This window comes from Gadus chalcogrammus, chromosome 4 (assembly GCF_026213295.1).
Source record: "Gadus chalcogrammus isolate NIFS_2021 chromosome 4, NIFS_Gcha_1.0, whole genome shotgun sequence".
Lineage (NCBI taxonomy): Eukaryota > Metazoa > Chordata > Actinopteri > Gadiformes > Gadidae > Gadus > Gadus chalcogrammus.
This window is the reverse complement of record NC_079415.1, coordinates 30,377,313-30,394,435: the sequence shown is the minus strand read 5'-3', so window position 1 is coordinate 30,394,435 and position 17,123 is coordinate 30,377,313. Positions and strand designations below refer to the sequence as shown.

Genomic DNA, 17,123 nt, shown 5'->3' with positions numbered 1-17,123 from the left:
AAGATGGCCCACTCTCGGAATGTAAAAAATGCATTCTGGCTGACTGCAGGGAAACGGTAGATTCCCTCTGAGGGGCGGGGCTTGATTGCAGATCAGGTTTTCACCGTCTCTGGGGTGGAGCCAGAACATTTGATTGACGTTACCTGATAACCCGAAACTGCCAGCATCAGTTAATGCGTGCAGTAGTGTGTGTTTAGTAGAGGGTCATTTGAGGGCATATTTACATACTTTTTAAAATGTTAGGCATTTTAATTGAGATATGGACCAGGATGAATCAACAACACTACTATGTAACCCACCTTTCATCACCTTTCATCAAACAAACAACAAAAAACAAGGGAATACTTTTTGTGTTTGGTGGCTATGATTTCATCATATAAGGTTCTTTATTTTCCTGTTATACACACAAACACAGGACACGCACACACACAAACAGGGGTCACCATACCTCAGTATGAAACCAATGTCTGTCAGTCAGTCAGTCAGTCAGTCAGTCAGTCAGTCAGTCAGTCAGTCAGTCAGTCAGTCAGTCAGTCAGTCAGTCAGTCAGTCAGTCAGTCTCTCTCTCTCTCTCTCTCTCTCTCTCTCTCTCTCTCTCTCTCTCTCTCTCTCTCTCTCTCTCTCTCTCTCTCTCTCTCTCTCTCTCTCTCTCTCTCTCTCTCTCTCTCTCTCTCTCTCTCTCTCAATTAAATTCATTCAGTCTTTAGTGACTAGGGGAGAGATCAGGAAATACAGAGACAGAGAGAGGGAGATGAAATGTATTGATTTGTATGGAGCACCTGGAATAAACAATGGAACAACAATTTCCCCCTGGGATCAATAAAGTATTTCTGATTCTGATGACCTTTAAGGCTAGTAGCTAAGCTAGTATTTAAGCCCTCTAAATCCTAAACCCTTAGTGGATGTCATAATGCTTCAGACGACACAACATTTAACGCAAATGAGGGTACGTTTTTCTTTGGGCTTGCAAGAAAGGCCAAGTCTGCTGGCGGTGTGCTGCGCTGCACATGCTACTTATATTTGAGTTTGGTTTTCATTTTAATAAACGGTGACTCAACAATTCCAGGAATCCTTTGGGTTATTTGAATCGCTAGTTCCTGGTGGAGCTTGGCAGTTGGTGCCGCACCTTCAGAAAACCACAGAACGGCCCGTAGTTCACGGAAGGATCTGAATTCATAAATCCAGGACTTTTAATCGATAACTCAACATCTTTTGTATGCCATTTATGAATCGGTTTGCATTATTTCTATTTGCTGACTCCCTCTCTAGGTGAAACACCTGCTGGTTCAGGCACCACCTCTGACTGGCTGATAGGGTGACCCGTTCACGTGCTGGTTCAGGCATCACCTCTGATTGGCTGATAGGGTGACCCGGTCACCTGCTGGTTAAGGCATCACCTCTGATTGACTGATAGGGTGACCCGGTCCCCTGCTGATTAGGCTCTGATGTGACACACCTGTCCTCCTATTGAAGCTGAACTGAAGGGGCGTTCACAGGGGAGCCGGCAGCCCTGCAGCCCCTCAATGAACCAGGACTGTTGAGGGGCTCAGGGGACCCGCTTGGTTGGTTTGTTTAGACTCCTCGTCCGCGAAGGATCCCCAATGTCCTCCCTGAGCAGCCCAGACCTGGGCCTTCATCTTCATCAGGATACAAACCCCTGATAATGGTCACTTTGTGAGGTATAGTTTGGCTAACATGATCTTCTATAATTGTAGGTGAGAGATGGTTTAGGAACCAGACGGACTAGCCTCACACAACGAGCCTATTTTTTTAATGCCATTGAGCTTTTTTATCGCACAAAGAATCATTCTACAATTCTATGCTTCGATTTTTTTCGATCATCTTGGTCGGTATAGGTAGTTCTTCCTGCAAAGTGTTTCACATTCCTACTTACTTACTTTTTAAACGGAGTATGTATAGCGGGGGTGATTCCCTAAAACCACGCGGTCAGGGGCTTGCCCAAAGCGTGTGACGTCACTCAGCCGGAGTTCACCACCTTGGAGAGCGACAGCGGAAGACGTCTCCCACTCTGTCTGCTGCGGCTATCCCCGACACCCCAGCCAGAGTCAACACCGTATACATGTTCCATTAATTTAACCCATTCATGTTATTCATCTACCTGCCTAACTGCCTATAATCTTTCACTTACGTCAATTTTTATTTTTTTCTTGGTGCGTGTTCTTCTTGAAGCTCCGAATTCGACCAGCGTCGCCACACATTGAAATAACAACTCGTCAAGAGAAGGCAGAAAGCTTCTCCTCCTCCCTCTCCCCTCGGTGCGGTGGTGGGAACAACCAAAGCGCCACGTGAAGCCGTGTGGTTTGCTTCGGTAGTGCCGGGGAGCCCTGAGGTGGGAGACAGAGAGACGGCAATCTGACCCATGAGCACCACGCGCCAACCCCCTTTACCCTGAAGTCTACACAACCGCAGACATTCACCGCCTTCTACCGGCGAACAACCACGTGACTGCACGTTCTAAACGGCACCTGCTCAAAGAAGCCAACATGAAGTAATGAAGGACGTCATTAACTAATGAGTGGCAGCTGGCTGTAATTCATACCTTAATAATGCGATATAATGCAAAAAATAAAAAGAGGACAATTTCTCACAGTATTGTGACATATTAATTGGACTATAAATAGTCCCATTATTAATTGGAACATAAATAGTCTGATTAAATGTACTACAAGAGTATTATTAGGCGCCCACAAATAACTTTCCGCCCCTCTGTGTTGATACCCGCTCCCGCCACTGGGTGTCGCTCATAACACTAATTTTGGGACTGCTGCTTGTATGCGCCAGAGCACAGGTAGTAGACTATAGCAGAGACAAGTCAAGAGGGTATTTACACACATGTAATGTGTATGCAAGACAATACTTAACCCAATCCTGGATGAGCTAAAAAAGGAGAGCAGAGGTAGGAGAGAGGAGGAAGAGAAGAGAGAGGAAGGAGAGAGGAGAAACTAAGAGGAGACAATGGAGAGGAGAGGAGAGAGACAAAGTCATGGTACTCACAAACAAGGAGACACATGTTACCCATGTTGGGTTGATGTATGGTGGACATTAAAAATAATTAGACACCTTAGCTTTTTTTCCATTTTTATTGAAACCATAATGTTTTTACATTTGATTGCTTTGTCATTCATGATTCAGACTTATGAACTGCTAGTAATGTTTAGATGATTATGATATACACATTAATCCTCAAACCATGCTCTACGTAACTGCAACAATTAACAATTGTATAGAAGTAAAACTTAAAAAAACTGGAGAAAACAGACAATGAAGACTATAATGTTATCTAATAATTTACAATGGGTTATATTTTATAATATTCAGGGTTCACTTCCTTCTGAATCTCTCGTTGTTAAATGCCAGCAGTACAACATGAATGCAGAGCTCTCAGATCTCACATAGTATAGATTCTAATTCAAGAAACATCATCAGTTGTTTGGGTTGTTTTTATTTTATTATCAAAACAAAGGTCCTAGTCTGTTTGATTGACCCGTGAGATGATCAGGGGGGCAGAGTTTGTACCTTCATAATCACAGTAACATGGACAGAGGAATGGATAGAGAGGCTCACTAAAGGTGCAGCCAGTAGCAGAGTAGAGATGAACCCTGGCTTCCACATCATAGAAGGAGACCAGACCCTCATCATAATCAACAAACACCCCCACCTTCTGGATCTCAGCTCTCAGAGGGACACAGACAGGCGGGAAAGCAGTAAATACCAAACCCTCCTTCCATCCATCCAAGAAAAGAGACCAGTAACCTGTCTCAGGGGTCATTAAGCTCTCACCTTTTCTGTCGATGGACTCTCTGGCCACTCCTACATACCATGCAGTCTTGTCTTTACTCTGGACCTCAAAGTAAAATCTCCCTGAGGAGAAGCTCTGCCTCGTGAGAACATGTATATACTTTGTAAATCTCTTAGGGTTGCCTGGGACTTCCTTCCCTACAACTCCATCACGTACTAGTTTCCCATCTTTAGACAGGATGAGCCTGGGATGGGCTGTATCAGGATCCAGAGTAACATCTACTTCATACTGCTGGACACTCTTCAGTTCACCATCAGGCAGCTTCTTCATCTCCATGTTCAGTGTCTCCTCCAGCTGATCCAGGGATCTCCTCAAGGTCCCTACGTATGACGGAGGACGGACCTCCACCGTCGTCCAGTCCCTGGTGGGTGGAGGATCCTTCAGGGATCTGAAGGCCTGGAGGAAGTGGAAGTGGTCTTCAGTGTGTGAGAGCGGCTTCACTTTTGAGCTTCTATTGGTCAGATCTTCTATTTCCTGCTCAAGCTCTTTGATGAGGTCTTCAGCTTGTTTCTCTGTGTCTTTCAGTCTCTCTTTAACCATTTGGTTGAGATCCTCCTGGCACTTTTCAATTTGGTGCATCAGAGCAGTGAGGACCTGTACACCATCAGCTATCTCTCTGTCTGCGTCTGCTTTGCTGCGTTTGACTGTGTCTTTAATCTCCTCAATCTTTTGTTTTCTCTCCTGGACCATCTGCTGAACTTCAGCCTCCATCTTCCCCAGCTTGGCCATCTTCACTTCATATTCCACCTTTAGAGGTATAGCATGATGGAACCTGTGGTCTGTCTCTGTGCAGATCTGACACACACAAAACTGGTCATTCATGCAAAAGAGCTCCAGTAGTTGATTGTGTTTCTTACACATTCTGTCTTCCAGACGGTCCATAGGCTCGACCAGCCGATGTTTCTTCAGGCCTGCGACTCTCTGATGTGGCTCAAGGTGGGTTTGGCAGTAAGAGATAAGACACACTAGACAGGACTTCACGGCCTTCAGCTGGGTCCCAGTACAGACGTCACATGGAACTTCTGCTGGTTCAACACATGGCTGCACTTTTACTTGTACGGATGTTCTACACTGAGCGGCCATCTCTGATAAGAGGGTATTGACCTGTAGATCAGGTCTAGTTTGGAACAGATGGTTGCAAGTAGGACAATTGTAGTTTTGTTTTTTATCCCAGAACTTTGTAATACAGGTTCTGCAGAAGTTGTGTCCACATCGTGTAGAAACTGGGTTTCTGAACACATCCAGACAGATGGAACATAAAAGGTTATCTTCAGTACAGGATGTTTTAGCAGAGGCCATTCCTAGACACAGATGACAAGGTTTATGTATCAAGCATTTTCAATACGTTAAATTCTATAACGGGTAGCAAGGTGTTAACTTATCTCGAAGTTGTGCTGTTATTCTCACCTTGCTGTGGTTTCTGTCTTTCAGACTATAAAAATTGATTTATTTTCCTCCTGAAAGAGAGAACTGCTTCCACTTCGGGTAGCTTTGGTTCCTATGAATGTTAGATTTAGTTTCCTGATCAAGACATCCTCTACTCTCCTCCCCTAACACCTGACTCCTCCCCTAACACCTGACTCCTCCCCTAACACCTGCCTCCTCCCCTAACACCTGGCTCCGCCCCCACAGACACACAATTCCCTGGTTGGGTTTGGCCACATTAATTTATGTTGTAGGCTACTCCAAATGCATTGAAGTGTGTGCAAATATGTTCAATTTTTTAAAGAAAAAACACAGACCAAGAGCTGTTTTAACCAGAGACATTGTGGTGATTTAATGGTGATATGCCACTGTAACTGGGATTAAGAGTAATACAAAAACAATTGACTTGAATTAACTTTCCCCGAGGCTGGTATTTTCTACAGTCCTCATAAAAACATTATATAATAATAATAATAATAATAGTTATATAGCAATATAACCTCCAAATTATTGTTTAATTACTGTAAATAAAGCCGTTATTGGATATGAGTAACGATGCTAATAACCAAGGCATCATTGGGGCCTTGTAAAGGGGCAATACCACAAGAACAGGTATTCCGTCTTTATTACTCTGAATTAGTATAGTCTATACTTATGGAATACAACCCAAACCTACAAGTGGTAATATTATCCATATTAACTATTAATTAAGTCTTAAATCAAAATATGTTCCCTATTCTAAAGTGGGGTATTGTTCATGTGTAACTCACAAATACTTTGACACTTATTAACAAACATGTTCACTATTCTAAAGCTGCAATCTCTTCGCATTTAGTTAAGTCATTACAGCATACAACTAGTAGTTAGAATCCAGGTTCATTTGTTTTGAATTGCAAACAGTAAAGCCATACAGAAAAGACTCAAAATGGCATTCAGGTTACTGCACTGAACCAAAACAACGTATGACGACAAAACCAGGTCCCCAGGTCAATTATTTAATTTCAGGCATTACATAACAATAGGCTTGTGTATCAATGCCAGTTACAGCACAGAAGAGCTTACAATGCAATAAATCAGCAAACAAAAAAAGATAGAAAAATAAGACCGAAATTTGTTTCAGACCGGATATTTTTATCATATGTCATGGAAAAGCATTCCCAGTGGTCCACTCAATAACATCTAAGTGATCTTTCAGGATATATTGTGTACGGTTTCCCCTTAGTCTCCACAAAGTTGATTTGCACATTCCCCAAAGTCGCTCAGGGTTTTGTGTGTGCACCTGTAATTGGATCAACAAAACATTCTCTACGGTTAACAGTAAGATGAGTCATGAGTGTAGCCTTCATCATGAAGACGGCGGTATGATATACATCTATCTGAAATGTTGGAGCTTCCTTGACAAATGTGCATATTTATGATGGGGAGGGGATGACTGGCTGAGCGGTGAGACACTATCTTCCTGTCCTTCTTGATGCCCAACATTCCAAACACCCGGAACTCCAGAGACTTGCCCGTCCTCTGTACTGAAATTCCCCTAACCAGTCATCATTATTGTTATGTCATGAATGTGTAATGAAGTACTGAAACAACAACACCAATGACGACCTCAATAAAAAAGAGAATGTTGCTGTAATCATAGTATAAAAGATCAGGGAATGAATCAAGGCTCAACATATCAAGTGTTTTCTCAAGAATGTATCTTAAGGAAGAGCAGCACAGGAAAAATGTGTCATTTCTTAAAATGAGCCTTACTCTCCCCCATCATAATGATAACTAGATCTAATGAAATAATAATATGATAGGCTACACTACAGATTGACACAATGTCTTTACAACATATTTAGGGCATCTAGTGGCATGTTTACATCTGGATTCAGTGTTCCAAAAGGCCTTGTTCATTAACCACCTGTTAAACCTCATGGCTTCTTTGGGGCACTCTCTAAACTGTATTCGGCTTAAGCACTCATGCTGAGACACCATGATGTATTCCAGGCTAAACAATGCACACCAACATGACGACCAGTCCGGTTTCACATTTCCTGTTAGAAGCAAGAATACGTGGGTGGTTTTAGTTTAGTGAGAGGGTGAGTTCGGGCTCCACTTGCCATTTTGACCTAATGTAATATATATATTTTACAATGATTGCCGTAGCCGTCAAGATCTGTGCTAGCGGTGCAAATGTGCTATCCGCTATGTAAACAGCACTCGGTGGGCCACTAGTTGCCTCGCCTTAATTAGGTGAGTGCTGCATGCAGCGCTCAACTATTGTTCTACGTAAGTTTTATTATTTTTTTCTTGATTATTCTCTGCAAACTTTGGGACCTATCTCCTTCCTCAATTTTTCACCTTGAAATTCCATTCAAATTGTTAAATATTCAGAATAGTTTGGAATCGCGCGCTTCATTTCAGATTTTTTTAATATTCGACACTTTTTAAGTGTATTTAAGATGCATAAAATATTATCTTTCTTTAACATTGGAGTCAATGGGAGGCCTCTGGTACTGCAACTGTTTAATTTTCATTCAACCATTAAACAAATGTACATACTTGAATCTTCAATAATAACCTAACGGAATTTCGATATAATTTAAACTTTTTAGTTTTAATTTCATACCGGCTTCATTTTCAGTTGGTCTCATGTATTTACGTTGACTCTAGAGCTTGAGGACGTTCAGCAGTGTTTCCAGATTGGGTGTTTTTTCCCACTGGTTTTGGCTGCTTTTGGAGGAGGTTCAGGCAGTGTTGCCAGATTGGGTGTTTTTCCCGCTCTATTGTGCTACTTTTAATCACACACCGGCTCGCTATTCTCTTAAAGGCACACACACCCACAACCACACACGTGCACACACACACGCACACACACACACGCACACACGCACACACACACACACACACGCACACGCACACGCACACAAACACTCTAACACACTCTCACACACAATAACATAATTCACCACACCACTGCTATCTATCCTCGTTCAAAAAATGCGGAATTCCAACTATGACAATCCAGTGATCGACATGACTATCCACCAGTCTATGTTTACTAGCCGCCTGCTATCTTAATGCATTGCAAGCACCTCTGTGTTGTAACTGGCAATGATGCACAAGCCTATAGTTATGTAAAAAAAAAAAAAAAGGAGAGAATAAGAATCCTATTTTAGACAATAGGGTTGCAGTAATAAAGTAACTTGCAGTCAAGTTGTGAAGGAAAACCAAACATTCTGTTGGAGCTGGTCCCAACCCACTAACAGAATAAAGAAAATGCATTCTGGCTGACGTCTGGTAGACAGTAGCCCTCCATTGAGGGGCAGGGCTTGAATGCAGATCAGGTTTTCACCGTCTCTGGGATGGTGCCAGAACATTTGATTGACGTTGCCTGATAACCCGAAACTGCCAGTATCAGTTAAAGCGTGCAGTAGCATGGGTTTAGTAGAGGGTCATTTGAGGGCATGTTTACATACGTTATTAAAATGTTAGGCATTTAAACTGAGATTTGGACCAGGATCAATCCACAACACTACTATGTAAACCACTACATCACCTTTCATCAAACAAGCAACAAAAAACAAGGACAAACTTTTTGTGTTTGGTGGCTATGATTTCATCATATAAGGTTCTTTATTTCCCTTTTATTTACACGAACACAGGACACGCACACACACAAACAGGGGTCACCATACCAACAACTCAGCATGAAACCAAAGTCAGTCTCTCTCTCTCTCTCTCTCTCTCAATTAAATTAAATTCAAAAAAGCTTTATTGGCCTGAGGAATATAAATTTGCCAAAGCTGGTGAACAATAAAATAAACAGTGTATTAAAATAAAAAGGTAGGGTATATGTTATAATAATAATAAGTATGAACCGTTAAATACCGTAAAATATCTTTACATATCAAATGATATACTATAAAATTACTTAAAAAGTTAAAATGTGCGATATTATAAAAATTACAAAAATTCCAGTATCTTGTATACACAGATAAGTTAAAGATACACAAGATACTCTCTCTCTCTCTCTCTCTCTCGCCCTCTAAACCCTAAGCCCTTAGTGGACGTTATAACGCTTCAGACGACACAACATTTAACTAAAACAAGGGTTAGATGGGTAGCAAGGAGTGGATTTCCCTTGGGTGCCGCTCCTCCCAACGTTTTATTTTCTCCGCTTTGAGCTCGCAAGAAAGGCCAAGTCTGCTGGCGGTGTGCTGCGCTGCACATGCTACTTATATTTGAGTTTGGTTAAACGCTGACTCAACAATTCCAGGAATCCTTTGGGTGATTTGAATCGCTAGTACCTGGTGGAGCTTGGCAGTTGGTGCCGCACCTTCAGAAAACCACAGAACGGCCCGTAGTTCACTGAAGGATCTGCATTCATAAATTCAGGACTTTTAATCGATAATTCAACATCTTTTGTGCACCATTTATAGATCGGTTTGCATTATTTCTATTCGCTGACTCCCTCTCTAGGTGAAACACCTGCTGGTTCAGGCACCACCTCTGATTAGCTGATAGGTGGACCTGGTCCCCTGCTGGTTCAGGCACCACCTCTGATTGGCTGATAGGGTGACCCGGTCCCCTGCTGATTAGGCTCTGATGCAACACACCTGTCCTCCTCTTATTGAAGCTGAACTGAAGGGGCGTTCACAGGGGAGCCGGCAGCCCTGCAGCCCCTCAATGAGCCAGGACTGTTGAGGGGCTCAGGGGACCCGCTTGGTTGGTTTGTTTAGACTCCTCGTCCGAAGGATCCCCAATGTCCTCCCTGAGCAGCCCAGACCTGGGCCTTCATCTCACTGGACGCTCTGGGTACAAACGCCTGATAATGGTCATGTTGTGAGGTATAGTTTGGCTAACATGATCTTCTATAATTGTAGGTGAGAGATTGTTTAGGAACCAGACGGACTAGCCTCACACAACGAGCCTATTTTTTAATGCCATTGAGCTTTTTTATAGCACAAAGAATCGTTCTACAATTCTATGCTTCGATTTTCTTATCTCATCTTGGTCGGTATAGGTAGTTCTTCCTGCAAAGTGTTTCACATTCCTACTTACTCACTTTTTAAACGGAGTATGTATACCGGGGGTGATTCCCTAAAACCACGCGGTTAGGGGCTTGTCCAAAGCTTGTGACGTCATATCTCAGCCGGAGTTCAGCACCTTGGAGAGCGACAGCGGAAGACTTCTCCCATTCTGTCTGCTGCGGCTATCCCCGACACCCCAGCCAGAGTCAACACCATATACATGTTCTATTGATTTAACACATTCATGTTATTCATCTACCTGCCTACCTGCCTATAATCTTTCACTTATGTCCATTTTTTGTTTTTTCTTGCCGCGTGTTCTTCTTGAAGCTCCGAAGTCGACCAGCGTCACCGCACACTTTAAAATAACATAACAAGTCAACAGTGTTGTATAGTAGCGAAGTAGAAATACTTCGTTACTGTACTTAAGTAGTTTTTTTGGATATTTGTACTTTACTTTACTACTTATATTTCTCTGTACTTTTACTTTTACTTCGCTACATTTTGCGAAGAAAACTGATACTTTTACTCCGCTACATTTCCCTTGAAACCTTCGTTACTCGTTACAAAATCAACTCATCTTTAGAAAAAAAAAAAAGAATCATGAGAGATATGAGAATAACGTCGGGGACTGTGGTAGAACACAGACTGCGAGCCTGTTTGGCGAATCAGCTGTCCCAGCGCACGTTCGCAAAGCCCCCTTGCTTAGTTACTGTTGCTACGTCGATCAAAACTCCTACGACTGTCAACACACAAATGCATGGCTAGGACGAGGGCAAGGGCTATCAAAATTCTACTATTTGTATCAGGCTGGTTTGTACACGCAGTATTACAACACTATCTTATACACTTCAATACGCTGTATATGTGCCATTTTTGCTACAAAGCTAATTTAAATACCCTTTTTGGGCAGGGACTTAAGTTTTTCCGAAATCCGCGATCCTGGATGACACCAAAATCAATATTAAGTAACGTGTACCAGCGCTTGCGGGATAATAGGTCGGGCTACGATATCTGTCAGTGTCAGTGATTTTTTTTTGGAGTAACTCCGCGACAGCATCCAGATCATGACAAAATGGACTGCAATATGCAGTGGAAGTTTTGCCTATTGTGTTTGTGTTAGTTGAAATAAACTCCATTATTCTCAAAATTCTGACACTTTGCTTTTTTATTAACAGCAGTTATTTGTACTTTTACTTTAAGTATTAAGTACATTTAATATCAGAAAAGTACTTTTGATACTTAAGTACAGTAAAGATCAGATACTTTAATACTTTTACTTAAGTACTATTCTAAAAGGTGACTTTTACTTTTACTTAAGTAATTTTCCAGTAAGGTATCTGTAATTTTACTTAAGTATGGCTTTTGAGTACTTTATACACCACTGCACGTCAAGAGAAGGTAGAAAGCTTCTCCTCCTCCCTCTCCCCTCGGTGTGGGAGGAGCGCCACGTGAAGCCGTGAGGTTTGCTTCGGTAGTGCCGGGGAACCCTGAGGTGAGAGACAGAGAGACGGCAATCTGACCCATGAGCACAACGCGCCAACCCCTTTACCCAAAAGTCTACACAACCGCAGACATTCACCGCCTTCTACCGGCGAACAACCGCTTGACTGCACGTTCTAAACGGCACCTGCTCAAAGAAGCCCACATGAGGTAATGAAGGACGTCATTAACTAATGAGTGGCAGCTGGCTGTAATTCGTACCTTAATAATGCGATATAATGCAAAAAATAAAAAGAGGACAATTTCTCACAGTATTGTGACATATTAATTGGACTATAAATATTCCCATTATTAATTGGAACATAAATAGTCTGATTAAATGTACTACAAAAGAGTATTATTAGGCGCCCACAAATAACTTTCCGCCCCTCTGTGGTGATACCCGCTTCCGCCACTGGGTGTCGCTCATAACACTAATTTTGGGACTGCTGCTTGTATGCGCCAGAGCACAGGTAGTAGACTTTAGCAGAGACAAGTCAAGAGGGTATTTACACACATGTAATGTGTATGCAAGACAATACTTAAACCAATCCTGGATGAGCTAAAAAGGAGAGCAGAGGTAGGAGAGAGGAGGAAGAGAAGAGAGAGGAAGGAGAGAGGAGAAACTAAGAGGAGACGATGGAGAGGAGAGGAGAGGAGAGGAGAGAGACAAAGTCATGGTACTCACAAACAAGGAGACACATGTTACCCATGTTGGGTTGATGTATGGTGGACATTAAAAATAATTCGACACCTTAGCTTTTTTTCCATTTTTATTGAAACCATAATGTTTTTACATTTGATTGCTTTGTCATTCATGATTCAGACTTATGAACTGCTAGTAATGTTTAAATGATTATGATATACACATTAATCCTCAAACCATGCTCTACGTAACTGCAACAATTAACAATTATATATATTATATTATATATACATAGAAGTAAAACTCATATAGAATATATAAAATATATATAGAAGTAAAACTTAAAAAAACTGGAGAAAACAGACAATGAAGAATATAATGTTATCTAATAATTTACAATGGGTTATATTTTATAATATTCAGGGTTCACTTCCTTCTGAATCTCTCGTTGTTAAATGCCAGCAGTGCAACATGAATGCAGAGCTCTCAGATCTCACATAGTATAGATTCTAATTCAAGAAACATCATTAGTTGTTTTGGTTGCTTGATTATCAAACAAAGGTCCTAGTCTGTTTGATTGACAGGTGAGATGATCAGGGGGGCAGAGTTTGTACCTTCATAATCATAGTTACATGGACAGAGGAATGGATAGAGAGGGTCACTAAAGGTGCATCCAGTAGCAGAGTAGATATGAACCCTGGCTTCCACATCGTAAAAGGAGACCAGACCCTCATCATAATCAACAAACACCCCCACCTTCTGGAGCTCAGCTTTCAGAGGGAGATGGACAGGCGGGAAATCAGTAAATACCAAACCCTTCTTCCATCCATCCAAGAAAAGAGACCAGTAACCCGTCTCAGGGGTCATTAAGCTCTCGTCTTTTCTGTCGATGGACTCTCTGGCCACTCCTATATACCATGCAGTCTTGTCTTTACTCTGGACCTCAAAGTAAAATCTCCCTGAGGAGAAGCTCTGCCTTGTGAGAACATGTATATACTCTGTAAATCTCTTAGGGTTGTCTGGGACTTCCTGCCCTACACCTCCATCACGTACTTGTCTCCCATATTTAGACAGGATGAGCCTGGGATGAGCTGTATCAGGATCCAGAGTCACATCTACTTCATACTGCTGGACACTCTTCAGTTCACCATCAGGCAGCTTCTTCATCTCCATGTTCAGTGTCTCCTCCAGCTGATCCAGGGATCTCCTCAAAGTCCCTACGTATGACGGAGGACGGACCTCCACCGTCGTCCAGTCCCTGGTGGGTGGAGGATTCTTCGGGGATCTGAAGGTCTGGAGGAAGTGGAGGTGGTCTTCAGTATGTGAGAGCTGCTTCACTTCTGAGCTTCTATTGGTCAGATCTTCTATTTCCTGCTCCAGCTCTTTGATGAGGTCTTCAGCTTGTTTCTCTGTGTCTTTCAGTCTCTCTTTAACCATTTGGTTGAGATCCTCCTGGCACTTTTCAATGTGGCGCATCAGAGCAGTGAGGACCTGCACACTTCCCGCTATCTCTCTTTCTGCGTCTGCTTTGCTGCATTTAACTGTGTCTTTAATCTCCTTAATCTTTTGTTTTCTCTCATGGATCATCTGCTGAACTTCAGCCTCCATCTTCCCCAGCTGGGCCAGCTTCACCTCATATTCCTCCTTTAGAGGTACAGCATGATGGAATCTGTGGTCTGCCTCTGTGCAGATCTGACACACACAAACCTGGTCAATCAAGCAATAGAGCTCCAGTAGTTGATTGTGTTTCTTGCACATTATTTCTTCCAGACGGTCCATAGGCTCGACCAGCCGATGTTTCTTCAGGCCTGCGACTCTCTGATGTGGCTCCAGGTGGGTTTGGCAGTAAGAGATAAGACACACTAGGCAGGACTTCACGGCCTTCAGCTGGGTCCCAGTACAGACATCACATGGAACTTCTGCTGGTTCAACACATGGCTGCACTTTTACTCGTACGGATGTTCTACACTGAGCGGCCATCTCTGATAAAAGGGTATTGACCTGTAGATAAGGTCTAGTTTGGAACAGATGGTTGCAAATAGGACAATTGTACTTTTGTTTTTTATCCCAGAACTTTGTAATACAGGTTCTGCAGAAGTTGTGTCCACATCGTGTAGAAACTGGGTTTCTGAAAACATCCAGACAGATGGAACATAAAAGGTTATCTTCAGTACAGGATGTTTTAGCAGAGGCCATTCCTAGACACAGATGAAAAGGTTTATGTATCAAGCATTTTCAATACGTTAAATTCTATAACGGGTAGCAAGGTGTTAACTTACCTCGAAGTTGTGCTGTTATTCTCACCTTGCTGTGGTTTCTGTCTTTCCGACTATTTGTTAAAAAAAAATGATTTATTTTCCTCCTGAAAGAGAGGACTGCTTCCACTTCGGGTAGCTTTGGTTCCTATGAATGTTAGATTCAGTTTCTTGATCAAGACGTCCTCTGCTCTCCTCCCCTAACACCTGACTCCTCCCCTAACACCTGACTCCTCCCCTAACACCTGCCTCCTCCCCTAACACCTGGCTCCGCCCACACAGACACACAATTCACTGATTGGGTTTGGCCACATTAATTTATGTTGTAGGCTACTCCAAATGCAATGAAGTGTGTGCAAATATGTAAAAATTTTGTTTTTACATATTTACATTTTTACATAAAAAGCTGTTTTAACCAGAGACATTGTGGTGATTTAATGGTGATATGCCACTGTAACTGGGATTAAGAGTTATATAAAAACATTTGACTTGAATTTACTTCCCCCGAGGCTGGTATTTTCTGCAGTCCTCATAAAAACATTATATATATAATAATAATAATAATAGTTAGATAACAATATAACCTCCTAATTATTGTTTAATTACTGTAAATAAAGCCGTTATTGGATATGAGTAACGATGCTAATACCCAAGGCATCATTGGGGCCTTGTAAAGGGGCAATACCACAAGAACAGGTATTCCGTCTTTATTACTCTGAATTTGTATAGTCTATACATATGGAATACAACCCAAACCTACAAGTGGTAATATTATCCATATTAACTATTAATTCAGTCTTATTAAATCAAAATATGTTCCCTATTCTAAAGTGGGGTCTTGTTCATGTGTAACTCACAAACACTTTGACACTTATTAACAAACATGTTCACTATTCTAAAGCTGCAATCTCTTCGCATTTAGGTAAGTCATTACAGCATACAACTAGTAGTTAGAATACAGGTTAATTTGTTTTGAATTGCAAACATTAAAGGCATACAGAAAAGACTTAAAATGGCATTCAGGTTACTGCACTGAACCAAAACAACGTATGAAGACAAAACCAGGTCCCCAGGTCAATTATTTAATTTCAAGCATTACATAACTATAGGCTTGTGTATCAATGCCAGTTACAGCACAGAGGTGCTTACAATGCAATAAATCAGCAAACAAAAAAATATAGAAAAATAAGACCGAAATCTGTTTCAGACCGGATATTTTTTTCGTATGTCATGGAAAAGCATTCCCAGTGGTCGACTCAATAACATCTAAGTGATCTTTCAGGATATATTGTGTACGGTTTCCTCCTAGTCTCCACATAGTTGATTTGCACATTCCCCAAAGTCGCTCAGGGTTTTGTGTGTGCACCTGTAATTGGATCAACAAAACATTCTCTACGGTTAACAGTTAAATGGGTGTAACCTTCATCATGAAGACGGCGGTATGATATACATCTATCTGAAATGTTGGAGCTTCCTTGACAAATGTGCATATTTATGATGGGGAGGGGATGACTGGCTGAGCGGTGAGACACTATCTTCCTGTCCTTCTTGATGCCCAACATTCCAAACACCCGGAACTCCAGAGACTTGCCCGTCCTCTGTACTGAAATTCCCCTAACCAGTCATCATTATTGTTATGTCATGAATGTGCAATGAAGTACTGAAACAACAACACCAATGACGACCTTGATTAAAAAGAGAATGTTGCTGTAATTATAGTATAAAAGATTAGGGAATGAATCAAGGCTCAACATTTCATGTGTTTTCTCAAGAATGTATCTTAAGGAAGAGCAGCACAGGAGTAATATGTCATTTCTTAAAATTAGGCTTACTCTCCCCCATCATAATGATAACAAGATCTAATGAAATAATAATATGATAGGCTACACTACAGATTGACACAATATCGTTACAACATATTTAGGGCATCTAGTGGCATGTTTACATCTGGATTCAGTATTCCAAAAGGCCTTGTTCATTATCCACCTGTTAAACCTCATGGCTTCTTTGGGGCACTCTCTAAACTGTATTCGGCTTAAGCACTCATGCTGAGACACCATGATGTATTCCAGGCTAAACAATGCACACCAACATGACGACCAGTCCGGTTTCACATTTCCTGTTAGAAGCGAGAATACGTGGGTGGTTTTAGTTTAGTGAGAGGGTGAGTTTGGGCTCCACTTGCCATTTTGACCTAATGTAATATATATATTTTACAATGATTGCCGTAGCCGTCAAGATCTGTGCTGGCGGTGCAAATGTGCTATCCGCTATGTAAACAGCACTCGGTGGGCCACTAGTTGCCTCGCCTTAATTAGGTGAGTGCTGCATGCAGCGCTCAACTATTGTTCTACGTAAGTTTTATTATTTTTTTCTTGATTATTCTCTGCAAACGTTGGGACCTATCTCCTTCCTCAATTTTTCACCTTGAAATTCCATTCAAATTGTTAAATATTCAGAATAGTTTGGAATCGCGC

At 41.8% G+C, this 17,123-nt stretch overlaps 2 protein-coding genes across 4 annotated transcripts; both read right to left on the bottom strand.

The window, feature by feature from the left end:
• Window positions 1–2,989: 2,989 nt before the first annotated feature.
• Window positions 2,990–5,417, bottom strand: LOC130380456 (E3 ubiquitin-protein ligase TRIM39-like). The gene is made up of 2 exons (XM_056587674.1): window positions 5,228–5,417; window positions 2,990–5,121 (listed from the first exon to the last, which is right to left on the bottom strand). Exon 2 carries the CDS (start codon window positions 5,117–5,119, stop codon window positions 3,488–3,490), a length of 1,632 nt encoding a protein of 543 aa, XP_056443649.1. The 5' UTR covers window positions 5,120–5,121; window positions 5,228–5,417; the 3' UTR covers window positions 2,990–3,487.
• A 6,934-nt stretch (window positions 5,418–12,351) lies between these two features.
• On the bottom strand, window positions 12,352–14,869 carry LOC130381515 (E3 ubiquitin-protein ligase TRIM39-like). Of its 3 annotated transcripts, none has more exons than XM_056589160.1 (2): window positions 14,671–14,869; window positions 12,352–14,589 (listed from the first exon to the last, which is right to left on the bottom strand). In XM_056589160.1, exon 2 carries the CDS (start codon window positions 14,585–14,587, stop codon window positions 12,956–12,958), a length of 1,632 nt encoding a protein of 543 aa, XP_056445135.1. In that variant the 5' UTR covers window positions 14,588–14,589; window positions 14,671–14,869; the 3' UTR covers window positions 12,352–12,955. The 3 variants fall into 3 exon arrangements, with proteins under 3 accessions (XP_056445135.1, XP_056445136.1, XP_056445137.1); XM_056589161.1 differs by having other exon boundaries at window positions 12,353–14,519; XM_056589162.1 differs by having other exon boundaries at window positions 12,353–14,519; window positions 14,696–14,869.
• Between the last annotated feature and the right edge of the window lie 2,254 nt (window positions 14,870–17,123).